The sequence below is a fragment of the Ostrinia furnacalis genome, unplaced genomic scaffold (assembly GCF_004193835.3).
Source record: "Ostrinia furnacalis isolate ACB-3 unplaced genomic scaffold, ASM419383v2 OfSCF0267, whole genome shotgun sequence".
Taxonomy (NCBI): Eukaryota; Metazoa; Arthropoda; class Insecta; order Lepidoptera; family Crambidae; genus Ostrinia; species Ostrinia furnacalis.
The window spans coordinates 131,351-145,887 of record NW_021130506.1 but is presented as its reverse complement, the minus strand read 5'-3'; the positions used below and the strand labels follow the sequence as shown (position 1 = coordinate 145,887).

Below are 14,537 nucleotides of genomic sequence, written 5' to 3'. Positions count from 1 at the left end.
GGTGTTCGATGTCATCTTCGGAGGTAGCTCTCCATTACTGATGGTTAGAGGCGTCGCGTGTACACTGGACCATGGTGGACTCAGTAGATTTTGTGATGGCGTCTATCCAGCGGTTTGGCGATCGACCGCGTGATCTCTTCGCGTCCGCGACTGACACGTCATCATCATCGTCATTTTCAGCTATACATAGAACGTTCACTGCTGAACATAGGCCTCGCCCAATGATTGTAGACTGACACTTAGTTATTACTAAATTATAGTATTAACATGTATGTTTTCTTCTACAGGCAGATATAGCACATTCGGCCAAAGGCTACGAATCGGAGGATGAGAACGCGAGCAGAAAGCGGCAGAGGGCCATCGAGGAACGGCCAGCCGGAAAGACCACCATGTACTCGAAGCAGGTTAGCTGAATTACTTTTATCATTATCATTATCAGCGGTATCATCATCACCATTGTCATCATAATCACCATCATTATTATCATCATTGTCAGGGATCATTTGGTCTCCAATTATGAACCTCTTAATTTACCAGAGGCAAATGGCGGATTAGGCTTATACACTCCCGAACATGTTGTGTTCATAATATTACGAGATATACTAATTTAATGTAATGTACTACTAGTTTCTGAGTCTTATAGCTTTGAGAAAGTAAAACAAGACCTATATAATAGACCACTATAATTCACAGTTCCAAAGGAATTGAAGTAAAAACATTCTATCATAAAATGAATTTCCTGCAGGTGAGGTCGGCGGCAACACTTAACATTCTATTTGATTTCCGTATTTCAGAGTTTTTACTTTTTTTAAACAAGTGGTGACTGATGTATTATGTGTTTAGTTATAAAACGATTTTTTTCAAGGAATTTGATTGTTACATGCTAATTGCCGACTAAATTCAGTGGCAAGCATGTTGTTTATTATGGAAAGTAGGCCCATTTAATAAGGGTTTGACCTAATCTTCAGAAATCAATACTGTTTACTAGATGAACGCTACTTTAAAAATAATGATCACTGTAAAAACTAATTTGGAAAACATTTCTTATGACATTGCAAATATGCACTCAGGGTCTGTTCTTCACTCTTCCTCGAATTAATGATGTGTTTCACCATAATTTTTCATTGTCCCAGGAATTCCGGGAGCAGTACTGCATCAACAACAAACAGCTGGATTTGCTGGAACTGGAGAAGTCCAAGAAGGAGCGATTCCTCGGATGCCTCTCTCAGTACCATATTGAGAGTCCCTGCTCCAGAGCCAACAGGTAATTTATCATCACTATTATTATTCATTCAGACCTTTATTTGGCGCATTGGAGAATATTTTTCCACAAAAAGGCTTTATGCTATGTGCTTACTCGTATCAGTCAGAAACTCAAACTCAATTTCAAATTTTACCATCAAGTTTAACTAGATCGTTTCCGGGAGCTGAAGAGTGATCTTACATGAGACAAGAAACTATAAACCTGAGTACCTAGGTATATGATGGTGGTGGCGCGATAAAGAGTTTTGACAAAAAGAAGGGCAAGCAGATGAATCTAAAGCTGGGTCTTAATAATGAAACATCAATATTAACTAAGCGAATTAAAAAATAAAACGCAGAACAAACAAATAAAATTGTAAGACAGCATTGAAGATCACTTTACATCGATATGCATCTACAATCAGCCTGTATTCAGTCTCATCTCTATTATCGATGTCATCGCTATGATAGACGTGCCCACCTGATTGGATATGCCACACGATCAGTCATCTGCGCGATCCGATTGATAAGATGTTGCTTGAATGCATCGAATAGTCTTAGCTCGGTCCACATGGAGATCAATCGGTGGAACAGATTCCAATCAGGTGAAATGCATAGCCGAGTAGCAATGTATACTCACCTCTGAACAATTATCATGCAGACTCAATGTGCTCCGATATTAATGCTTGTACTTATCATATAACCATTAAAAGCCAAAAGTACTATGCAGCCTTTGGCTGTGCAAATTGTAGCACTACTTGTACACATCATATAACCAAAAGTACTCTGCAGCCTTTGGCTGTGCAAATTGTAGCACTAACTTATTGTGTCCGGATTTCATATTCTAAAAGTCGTTATCGAAATGTTTCACTTAAGGTCATTGATGTACGAATATCTCATGATTTAAAGGGAAATGGGTCAAAACGCCGAATAAATCAAGTAAATAGTTGTCGAATATACGACCTACATCAGAAGATAGGGTAGAGCCGAAAATATCGTACTTATGATTTATTAGAAAACGGATGGGTACTTTTTAAGAGCTGCCCAACAGATTTTCTAGAAATCATCAAGTATCACAAAGTGTTTGATGTAAATTCTGAGAGGTAGATAAAAGGGTTTCTCTCGAGAGATACTTGAGAGGGTCAGAATCTAGACGTGAAGTTTCTAAGAGTTTTAGTTACACACCTTTTATGTCTTTTGTTAGAACATATTGAATACAAACCCTTGTAATGTATGTTTTATCAAAATAAAACCAAAGCAGTAGGCACTTGATGTCTTTAGGACATTTCTTTTCAATTAATGACGTACCTTAAAAAGGTCTGAAAAAAAAGTCTGAATGAAGTAAGTATAAAGATAATCAATTGAACAGTGTGTTTTCAAGCACAAAAATGTATCACTCAAGCACGCCACTTAAGCAAATCCCAAGTTGCAAAGTACATTAGTAGGCACTTGCAAAAATTGCCAGCTTTGAAATTCCCCGTCAAAACGGCGAAGTTGATAGGAGTTTAAAAGTTGTTATCTGGGATTATACCCCACACACGCTAACCGATGTTGGAGTTGTTAATGTTTTGCTCCGCTAAGAAAATAATTCTCTCGAAATGCAGGGTTTGTTTCATACTGACTTTTGGGCACGGCTTTGCCCGCGTGCATATTAGTTCAAGGATTTTTGTTCGTTCGTTTCAACCGAATGCCATACACTGCTGTACAAAGGCCTCCCCCACGGATTTTCACATTTTTTTTATACACAACGAGCCCAAAACTCTTGGCCAGTATCTCACCTGATGAAAAGTGATGATCAGGCTGAAGGTGGAAGTGACTGATTCAGTGCTTAGTTTATTTTTACTAGTGCTGAATCGTTACTCGATTTCGAAAATAAAAATAGCCTTAGTTCGTATCTTAGTTACCTTTTATTATTACCTTTAGTATTACCTTTATCACAATGTCTTCCATCATCATCACCTTTTAAATCCTGAATAAAGCTCAATATCAGTATAAAATCAATGATTGCTTACAAACTTATGTATAAGTTTCCTACTTTAATTTGTTTTCCTACGTTATATCCGGATCAAAGCCAAACAGATTATTCTCTTTCCCATTTCTTCCCACTCTACTACAGTCTACAAAACTTATTGCTTACGAAATCAAACCGTGCCCAGGGATCCCGAGCGGGCAATCTTTGGTACGTGCGTTCCATGCATAACTTACGATCTTTTGCTCAACGAGTGTGTTCGTCAAATATCTGACCCTACCACCTAATAGCGAGCCATCTTTTTGTTTATTTACACCTAATTTTCTACCCAATATGCCGGTATCCTTCGTCTGGGAATACAAAAGGGTAGGCCCGTTTATTGATAGCTGACCGTTTGTTATAAAAGTGATAGGGATGGAATAACAATGTTTTGTTTATTTGTTGTTGTACCCGTACGTTTTTTCATGTAAAAATAAGTTAAGTATTAAATTATTGCAGTTTTTAGCCACACTGAAAAAGTGTTTGGTAGCTCACTTGTTGTAAACTGAACCAACCCCGTAACTAACATTGAGACCAATACAAATATTATTAGATGAACACCTGAAATACCTACATATAGGTATCAAATAAGGGCTGTCAAAAAGTCTCTATCATCTTTTATAATCCTTAAGTTATACTTAAACTTCCTCTTAAGGGATACTTATTTCCACGTTTTATTGTTCCTAACAAAGATGCACCTTCAAATACTCTTTACTGTCTTAAATCGTATCAACATCTTCAATTTCGTCAAGTACCCACCGTTCCTATTCTAACGCAATGAATACGCCCCCTCTAATTCCTACGAATTGGCCTAAGTTGATTTCTACTATAAATGGAATACCCTCACTAAAGGTAAAGGTAACAAATTGGCCGTTTTATTATTCCGTGCCCTTGTAATCGTATTAGGACTCAAGGGATAAAAGACGACGCCGAAATTTTTTCAGCATTTTCATACCAAACTTCTTTATTCTGAAGGCGTGCCTCCCGTAATTCCACCCGATCATATTACAGCAACATGATTTATGGTTTTCAGCTGATTCGCATATTGAAACTCATAAACGTGATGGAGTTGAAGATTTTAGGTGATATTTCTAGTATTTTACTTAATTAGTCTCATGATAATGAGGTGTGAAAAGAAATGGAATGCGATTGGAGATTGTCATTGATGTCATTTGATTTCAACACAGTATTGTCACGGGAGTTTCCATGACGCATGTTGTGATACAATAGCCGTCATCACAGTGCTGATGTCTCTGTCACAGAGCTTTGTATGGAAATATGACCATGGCACTTCGTGACAATAACCGTACTACCTATCGTTTGCAGAGTTAAAGTTCCGCACCTCAAAAGACATACTACTATTTACTCGTATCTTTTCGTTAGAGCCATGTTTGGTACCTTAAAATCTTCGAGGTTTGATTGCCATGATGAACGTTAAACGACTTTTTAACACACCCATAAGATGTTACAGAACGTATCCAGTTCTGTCGTCTGCGGTCAGGTCAAAGTAAACGCAGCCCGCATCATATGAACAACATTGACGGTCTCTATACGAGTATTTTGTATTGATGCGATCTGATAGCGCGGACACGAGCAAAGAACGCAAATTGACAGTTGCGGGCTGCGTTCATTTTACCTGATCAAATGCTAATGTTGTTCGAAACCGTACGTGCGCAAGCCGACTCGCACTTGACCGTAATTTTATTAGTTAATATAATTTAATTTTGTCCACAGAGCATCATTTCTATCCGTGTGTGTCCGTCGTAGAGTGCCCTCGGATGAGAATCTCAACTCCGATTATGCACCAATACAGCGGTATCCCAGGTAAGCATTAAAATAATAAAGCATAACCCTTTCTAATGATACTGAATAAATATTTCTTCTTCTTCTAAAACACTTCAGTATAGTAGCCCTTACAACATAGCCCTTTCTAAAATACTATAGGAAGTTTTCGCTATAATACACGGATAAATAAAACAAAGCTCTTGTTGAAACACTCGAGTAAGTTTACCTATTACCATAGTAAAAGTACCTTGATGACGTACTATTTTTTTCTGTAACATTGTATTACCAAATAGTGTCTCTTTAATTTGTAATTTGCGAAAAATGTTCAAAGTAGGTAATAAAATAAAAACAAAAGATTTGACGAACTTTCCATTGTAGTATTCCATCAACTTAATTGGTCCAATCACAAAATTAAAGTATCCAAGTAAATTTTTGCTTAACATAAATAATTGAAGTCGTTAAACGAAACTCAAGATCAGTTACAGCTTAATACCAAGTCGTAAATCAGAGAGTACGGCTTATTAATCAGGCGAAATAACTCGACTGAAATCTCTATTCGAGGGTATTGTGATATCGTTCATTAATCTGTTTTAATCTCTATCGATCGAGCATAAACACTGCTAAATGTACGCGGAATAAAGCTCTTACTAGATCACATTATAATGTATAGCTCATTGTTGTGTAACAAAGTAAACAAGAAGATTAAAGGATCTAATAGGGATCTAAAGTAAATATAGTAATAGGAAAATGGTTTTAGTGAAATAGATAATAAATTCTTTTATTTCTTCGGCTTCGTCCGCGTTACTTTCAATCTGTCACATAATATCTTTGCACATCTGTATTCCTTCTATAGTCTACGTTCATCACAGATAATCTAGAATTCTAATGGTGAAAGAATTTTTAAACGGGTCCGGTAGTTTCGGAGCTATTGGTGTAGGAAAAGTTAACTATTGCTCAGTTATTAATATTCATTCTAAATCATTAAATACCTAATACCTACTTGTTGAGCAAACTCGTTTGAATACAGCGAAGAAGATTTATGTTCCAATGAGACACTATTGAAGTGGTTCTATACAGAAACTTCTTAATTTGATCCATTAAAACTTCTCAAGTGATTTTGGCAAGATTATCTTTTGCTGAACTAAGAGAGTAACAATAGTGATTCTATTATATCAGTGGAAATCTTAATCGATTGGAGTCCTCTTTGGAATTGTATTGAAGGCTAATAATAGCTCTGTCTGGGACTAACGTTATAATATACAGACAATAGCGTCTTAAATTGGAACTGGTATTTCTTGCTTTGTTACATATTATACGAACTTTCTCATTTACAAGAGGAATAATACCTCTTTTCTCTTATTTGAACGGTATAAGGTACCTACTGTAATAATACTGATTTACCAAAGCAAATTGGCTAGATACAATTTTAATTGGCAGTTAAGATCAGCTTTATTTCAAATCTATATCGCCAGAATATTAAAATACTATTTTACTGCAAATGACAGCAACTACAACCACAATAATAAATTGCCCGAGCAACTGCACTCAGGAGGAATTGATGAATGCTGCTGACAACGCCACTCTTGTGACGGAGTTTTGGGCTGACACTGTGTAGGTTTGTTATCGACACGAAAAGAAGAAGAAGAAAAATCATCATCATCATCATCATTTCAGCCATAGGACGTCCACTGCTGAACATAGGCCTCCCCCAATGCTTTCCATGTTGATCGATTGGCAGCGGTCTGCGTCCAGCGCTTCCCTGCTACCTTTACGATGTCGTCGGTCCACCTTGTAGGTGGACGTCCCACGCTGCGTTTTCCGGTACGCGGCCTCCATTCCAGAACCTTTCTGCCCCATCGGCCGTCAGTTCTGCTTCTGTATAGGCCTTATACAGAAGCTCAAAGTTGCACAGCGTGCTATGGAGAGGGCTATGCTTGGTGTTTCTTTGCGAGATCGAATCAGAAATGAGGAGATCCGTAAACGAACCAAAGTCGCTGACATAGCCCGACGGATTAGCAAGCTGAGGTGGCAATGGGCAGGGCACATAGAAGAAAAATAATAATAAATAAATCCATAGTACTATATCTTCCAAGTTTCGCCAACCTTAGTGTTATAAAAAAATGTCTGGGATCTTCATGTTCCATTAAAGAATCTTAAAGCATATAATGGAGCGAGCTTCAGTTTGATCTTTAATATGTACCTAATTACATATAAATTCGCATGTATTACCACCACTTCTAATGCTTGGTGCGTGCAGATCGCCATCGCGCCGGCGAGATCATAGGGAAATGACAGGTCGCGTGAACTGTCATGGGTCGCGCGACCTGTCATTGGCATTTGATCGTTGGTGTGGTTGAAGCTTTAGAACAGAAAGTAAAAGAACAATCTCTTCCAGGTTTGGCCAACCCTCCCCGGCCCCGCCCGAGGTGTGCGCATACGACGCCGATCTGGAGTGTTCATACTTCAGGCGGCGGCCGCGGTCCGTGTGCAGCCAACCTGACCCCAAACGCTACACCTGGATGCCAGAGGATGAAGACTTCACCCGGATGGAGTGGCCACAGTGAGTTTGGCAGATAACTAAAAATAAAATTAAATATACATAAATAGTGGGACGTCCACCCACAAGGTGGACCGACGACATCATAAAGGTAGCAGGAAAGCGCTGGACGCAGGCCGCTACCAACCCGGTAACATGGAAAGCATTGGGGGAGGCCTATGTTCAGCAGTGGACGTCCTGTGGCTGAGATGATGATGATGATGAAATATAGATAAAGAGTACTAAGCGTTTCGATTACTCTTTTATAATGCGAACAGCTAGGGACTGGAATTCGCTGCCTGCTGCTGTCTTTCCTGAACACTATAATCCGGGTCTTTTCAAGGCGAGAGTGAATAGGCACTTACAGAGCAGATACGAGTATGTACCATCATAGACTGCATCTCACTTAACATCAGGTGCGATTGCGGTCAAATACCTGCCTTGTCTTGCATAAAAAAAAAATGTTTTTTTTGTAAAAAACCGTTAATCGTGAGCTAAATAAATGCTTAAGTTACGAGTGAACCCGAGAATAGTCCAGCGGCGAGGTTCCTCGGATCACGAGTCGGAGAGTCCGCCAGCTTTACCATTGGGCTATTTGTAGCTTAGTATAAGTTAGTATATTATTCATACAATAATGAAACATCCATATGTTAAATTATTGTATGAATAATATAGGCCGAATGTAGAATACCGAAAAATAACACCTAACTAGATAAAGCATAAGCACAGCGAGCAGATAAAGATTGATACACACCCATTATCACTCTTGTATAGGCTTTACGCATCCATTTTACCCCATAAAAGGCATTATCACGGAAATAATAATTTAACCGAATGTTTTTTTCTCGATCTCATATTCAAAATTATATTTTTCATCATAAGATTTGGGGTGAGAATCTTCGGCGCATTTATTTATTTTTAATAAAAATGTCGGGTATAATTTCATTTTATATTAAAAGTATACCTACTATAAAAAATAGCAAATGATAATGAAGTAAGTCTATCAAAGACAAGAAGAACAATAATAAATTGTCTCTAAAGCCCTTTTCAAACTAAAGGCATTCTAATCCCGTAATTAGCTTTAGAGTTTCAGGATTCGAGTTATTTATTAGGACATGGTATATCCATTTTGAAGTTTGACACTCCAATTATATCGCGAAGTTGGGTTCATTCAGCACGCCGTATAATTTTAGTTCTTGGCCTGTTTATGCCAGTAGCTCTAGTCAACTTTGGACAGGTTGATAATTGCGAGTGATTTGATAAATCATTCAAAGATTCGACGCAAAGTTTGTTTTCATAAATCAAGGTTGATAGAATGATAAGTTAGATTAACTGGATTGATTTGTTTACTTTACAGAAGAGTTTGTTTTAAAGCACGTTTGATTTTATTTTATCGATACTATACTCAAATGAATCAATGATCGGGTTCCCATGACTAATAAAATCAAATCGATTTGACTTCATTCGATTAACTCAGATGTTCCCTTATGGTTTGTGATTTAGTTTAAATGAATGTGAATTCAGGGCATGGTAGCAGTTCGGTGGAGGCATTGTGCACAAAGTAACCAATATTTACTTCGTAAACAATTAACAATGCCTTCATGACCTGACCATGCAGACTGGTAGTAATTATAGTGGTTTTTGTTCCAGAAGGCATTGTAATACACGAGTATATACAGAACAACAAGCTTACATAAATTTTATGGGCAAGCTTCAAAGTTAATATTGCAGACAAAACATAGGTCAACTGGACTAGTCGCTTTAATATAAATATATGGATGTAATAATGTACGTAGGTACACTAAAGTAGCCGGAACCTTAATTAAGAGCTAGTAAGACCAAACTAGAATTTATTTCAGCCATAGTTTGTCTTACGCGACACCTATTGACTGTAGAATCCTACAGTAAATAACGCAATGAGAAACTATTAATTGTAGGTTTTCTTGGTAGAGTCGTGCTCGTGGAGTCTTTTTTGCCTTTTTTATGCAGCACAAATAAGTTACCCTATTTGATTGAAATCACACCTGATGTTAAGTGAGATGCAGTCTAGAATGGTATACCTACAATTATATGCCTTGTACGTAAGTACGTACCTACGTAAATGCCTTTCACTCTCGCCTTTCAGAACCCCGGATTGTTATAGTGCTGACAGCAGGCAGTGAATTCCAATTCATACCAAAAGGTTCTGCCAAACCAACGCATTCACACGCAACACACACGCAATCAGCCGGCGTGCAGCGATGGTGGTCAATGCATTTGTCTGATCGCCATCGCTGCACGCCGGCTGATCGCGTTGGTTTGTCTAAATCTTAATTTAAATTTTGTTCCAGATCGGTAATAGAAGATTCCGCGGGCTGGCCGCAGAACTACAACGCCGACAAAATGGCGTCAGTGAGCCGCGGAGGCTCGCTGCCCAGACCGCCCTCTATTATACCGTAAGTCTATTTAATTATTAGCAATATTAATAAACATTCATTTTTATTGTTATTTTTATCAACCGCTTCATGAACACGACCCAATTTACCAGAGGGAAATGGAGGATTTGGCCTACGCTCCCCGGTTGATGTTCGCATGATTGTCCCTTAGTCTCCTCTTACGACATTCAGTGTAATGCCCGTTTTCACCATCAAACCCTAGTTTTTAAGTGACCCCTATGAAAACAAAATACCTGATATGTAGTCACCATAGGGGTCACTTAAAAATTAGGGATTGATGGTGAAAACGGGCATAGGTGTCCTATTTTGCACATGGTAAATGCTGTAAGGCAGTGGAGACTTAATGATCTAATGATGGTGATTTTAGCAAGTACCTACAAGAGTTTGTGAAGTCCGTATTACTCCAAATAATTAAGTCTTATATGATCGCGCCGCCATTGTCGTTTCGAAGTCCCATATTTATTAGTCAATGCAGTATAAAGAGGGAGCGATATTTCTCACTTTACCAGAATCTATCAAGGATGTTACCCAGGAGTGTATTTTCAGTCATCGACGAAATACGGTGAGCTCAGGTGTGTCTACGAGTATTTTAGCAATCAGTAAAATATTGCTAACATTTTTCCGATCAGTGCAGATAATAATTATGTCGATGGGTGCCTGGAATAAAGCCGCAATCGACAAAACACAATTTTACAGGAGAAGAGATTTAGTGAAATTTTTGAATAATAACTAAACTACGAGGCGTATCCAAATGGTTTGTATATCAAACGATGCGTTATTTTTTCTGGAGTAACATATAATGTGCATAAGGTTATAGTGCTTAGAATATACATTAAAAAAGGTAGAAATACATATTGCCGCTTCATACATTGAAAGTCGGTTCCGTAAGAGTCCATTGTGGTTTTATTCCGGTAAAAAGTGCAAAAGTAATCATACAGCAATAGTGCATTGCAGCGTTGTGCGCTGATCTGAAGGATGTATGGCGAATACAGTAATAGCGGTTTGCTTGAATTTAATGATCGACTTGGAAAATGTACTGGTGAATGCTGTGTACATTATATGTTCATATGGTCCGTATCGAAATGAGTACAAAGTTGAATATCTAGAGTGTTTCGTTAATATCTTTATATAAAGTAGTGGAATTCATTAGTACATAATGATAATATTATAATATTACACGCTTTTGCCCGCGGCTTTTTCGTAGTTTAGAAGTTATCAATAATTTTGTAACTTTTTTTCAATTTCATGACCTAGTAGGCTTTAAAAAAACTTATCTTTATTTCGGGTTGACTTATCTCAGATTTCTTTATTTTGACAATATCGCTATTAATTGCAAATGTTTGAAAAAAATATTCACCTTCCTATCTTTGATGCAAGATTCAAAATTTTTGCTAGAAACATAAAAAAAATGCTTTTAGCAGAACATTCTCAAAATTTCAACTTAAATGTTTAAATAATAAAAAATGAGAACTTTCATAGGTCTAAAATAATTTTAAAAACTGCGCAGTTTTCTGGACATTCATAATAATACAAAAAAAACATGTACTTAATAGGCCACTATTTTTGTAATCGCTCCACTAAAGTGGTAAGTCGCTAAATGTTTTTGACTTTCTTAAAGTGAATTAATATGGGCAATCTTCTAAGTTTACATTACGTAGAACAGATTTAGAGACAATAACTGAACAGAACATGTTTTTATTCTCAGCAAGGAAGCTTTTGCCCTTTATCACACCTGGTGGAAACTGTGATCAGGCTCAAGGTAGAAGGAAACTTCAACTACAGAGAAACTATGGCTTCCTACCTCCAATGCCGAAACATATTGTTATTATAAATAAGCTTTAATGAACATAAACCAAATATCCCTCCTTCTTCTCTTCCTAAGTCCCCTTTATCTTCCTAAGTCTGTCGCCATAACAATAATGTTGACAGCTTTACTGTGTTCCAGCAGTTGTCAGGTAGGTACACAGCATTGCTTAATGTAAATCCAATCAACATATTTTTATTGCATAGAAGAACACCATGAAGTATTATTACTTAAGAAAGTTTAAAGAAATTGTACAAGTAGGTAATGTTTATTGTGACTTGGTACACATAGTTTGTTTCGGGGAACAAAGCCGCAATGGCCGTTACTTGTAGAAGTTTGAAATAAAACTTTTAACATTGAACATGCCACGATTATTCTGGTAAACAAATTTCCGGGAATAACGATTCAATATCTATAGTGCTTTTGGTAAATCAGCCAGTTTCAAAGATAAAATTCTGAAAAAAAATCACAAGGTGTATAGGGACCCCCAGATTACGAAAATCGCTTAATCGGAAAACTGCTGCTATGGCTATTGCGGCTTTATTCCAGGCACCCATCGATGTGAAGATTTTTTTTATTACTGTGGTCCAATTTCTGCCTCTATGGTATTTATTTATCAGTCAAAGCTATCTTGATTCACAAATGCAGGGAAGAATAAAAATTGATTCGAAATATTAGGTAGGTACTTAATTGCTAAAATACGATAGTCCAATGTGTATATTACCTAAGTACTTAGAATCCTACTGTCTCCATACTAATTGAGGTCAATCTATTTCAATCACTACCGTCAAAATCTCAATATCTCACTAATGGCATTGATTAATTGCATTAGCTGATTTGATTGAAGTTAATGGGATTTACTTCACTACAGATTGTTTCAATTAATTGTGCTCTAGCAAAAAAATATTATGATTTTCAAATTGTAGCAAGCAACAAGCTTTTGCTAGAGATTTTTGTTCAAGGAAGTGTACGAAAATAAGAAAAAGGCATTTTAAATTCTAAAGTATGAAATATCGTTTACCCCGCTGGGAATAAATTGTGTTTGCCGATATGTGTTTTAGGAAGAAATGAAGCCTAGGTCGAGGGAAGATGGAAATGCCTCGATTTTTTTGTATTACACTGTACCTAAATAGCGGGTATTTATTTTACAAAATAAGTGTTGTAAGATTTTTCTTTTGTTTTATTTCTTCATTATTATGTTTTAATATAGCAGTGTGTACTTAAAAAACAAACCTCAGATTTTCGTCAATAACAACATTTTACTCGTTAAGCAACGCTTAACCTATAAGGGCCGGTCGCCCCAGGTCACCAGAATAAAGCCACAAAAACAGTTCCAGATATTTTCTTTTTTGTCCAGCAAACCCGCTTAATGACTTCATGCTGACATGGCTATTCGAACATTATCCTCCATTAATTGGTGAATTAATTTCTGGAAAATTCCAAATACATTTGACCCAAAATGGTTTCGTTAGCAGAATCGAATTTCACAATTTTGTTTTGCGAAATGAAAGGTGTGTTTCAATTTCCCAATTAACTTTGTTGCTCACCTCTCTCAAATGTTTTCAATATTTAATTTGTGCTGTTTTGTTGCCTCAAATTTTTTTAATGTTTGATTAGGAGGGCGTGTATTTTTCCAGTTGAATTTTGTTCTTTTAATTATTTTTTTCTATAAGCGGGCAATAAAGTTTTTAGATGACTGTTTTTGTTTAAGAAATGAAATGGAATTAAATGAACTTGAGTCAATATGGGTGCTCTTAAGTAGGAATTAGAAATGTAAGGAAATTAAATGGACTTGAGTCAAGGAATTACAACGTTGTATGAAACGAAAGACCTAACAAAAAGTGATAAATCCGTTTTATAAAGCAAACATAGACTATGTCAGACTACCATGACTAGTTCCAACTTGTCATTCATTATTTTGTTTATTTCCTGTGTTTGGTGGCACTACAACAATAAAGAATAAACATTATTATTATAGACACATTTAGATCTAGCGAACCGAAACTTAAACTAACAGAAATCCATACAATTTCCCGAATCAACTAAGCTTTAGAAGCTTTCAATTACAAATTACGGACAAGTCGGCCCATGATCGGCATTTGTGCGCCCTAATTTGAATCTATATTTAAATCACGTAGCAAAGGGTGGGCTAAGCTTTACACATTTGGCAAATGATGAGAGGGATGAAACTCATGTGTGATACTTTGCGGGAAGCTTTCAAGCTTTGTTCTAAACTGTTCGTGCAATCACTTGGTGCTGTTATATTTATTATGTCATCACAAGTTTAGATGAATTTGTACAACGAACTGTTTTATGCCTCCATTGAGTAATTTATGACGTATAAAAAATTATCAATTAATAGAAACACCTAATAAATTGAAAGATAGCTGCTGCTCGGGACTATGGTGAGTCGGTATTCGATCCTCGTCACACTAAAATTTGTCCTCAGTGGGATTCGAACCCACAACTTCCGTATCCCCTTTGCTTGAATTTGTGTCTGTCTTGTTGGTTGTCCTAATTAAATAAGTAAATAAAGAATAAATAAATTTCTCTCCAGTACTTTTCACCATGAAACTTTCACAATCCTTTTTTAACCTTTAGAAGGAGCACTTTGAACCACACGTACACTGAATCTTCAGGCTGGTAGCGTAGTTAAAGTCGTAGCAAAAGTATATCCACCCCCTGAAGTAGCCCTTGACTATGCAATTATCTTTTCTGCATAATCAA

General features: G+C 36.9%; 1 protein-coding gene across 1 annotated transcript in view; it reads left to right on the top strand.

Moving 5' to 3' along the window:
- Window positions 1-331: 331 nt before the first annotated feature.
- Window positions 332-14,537, top strand: part of LOC114358072 (uncharacterized) — a 34,541-nt gene continuing 20,335 nt past the window's right edge. The window contains exons 1-5 of the mRNA XM_028311947.1: window positions 332-404; window positions 1,134-1,264; window positions 4,985-5,074; window positions 7,431-7,595; window positions 9,902-10,006. Of these exons, the coding sequence (XP_028167748.1) occupies window positions 390-404; window positions 1,134-1,264; window positions 4,985-5,074; window positions 7,431-7,595; window positions 9,902-10,006 (506 nt within the window). The 5' untranslated portion in view covers window positions 332-389. The remainder of the gene's footprint in view (window positions 405-1,133; window positions 1,265-4,984; window positions 5,075-7,430; window positions 7,596-9,901; window positions 10,007-14,537) is intronic.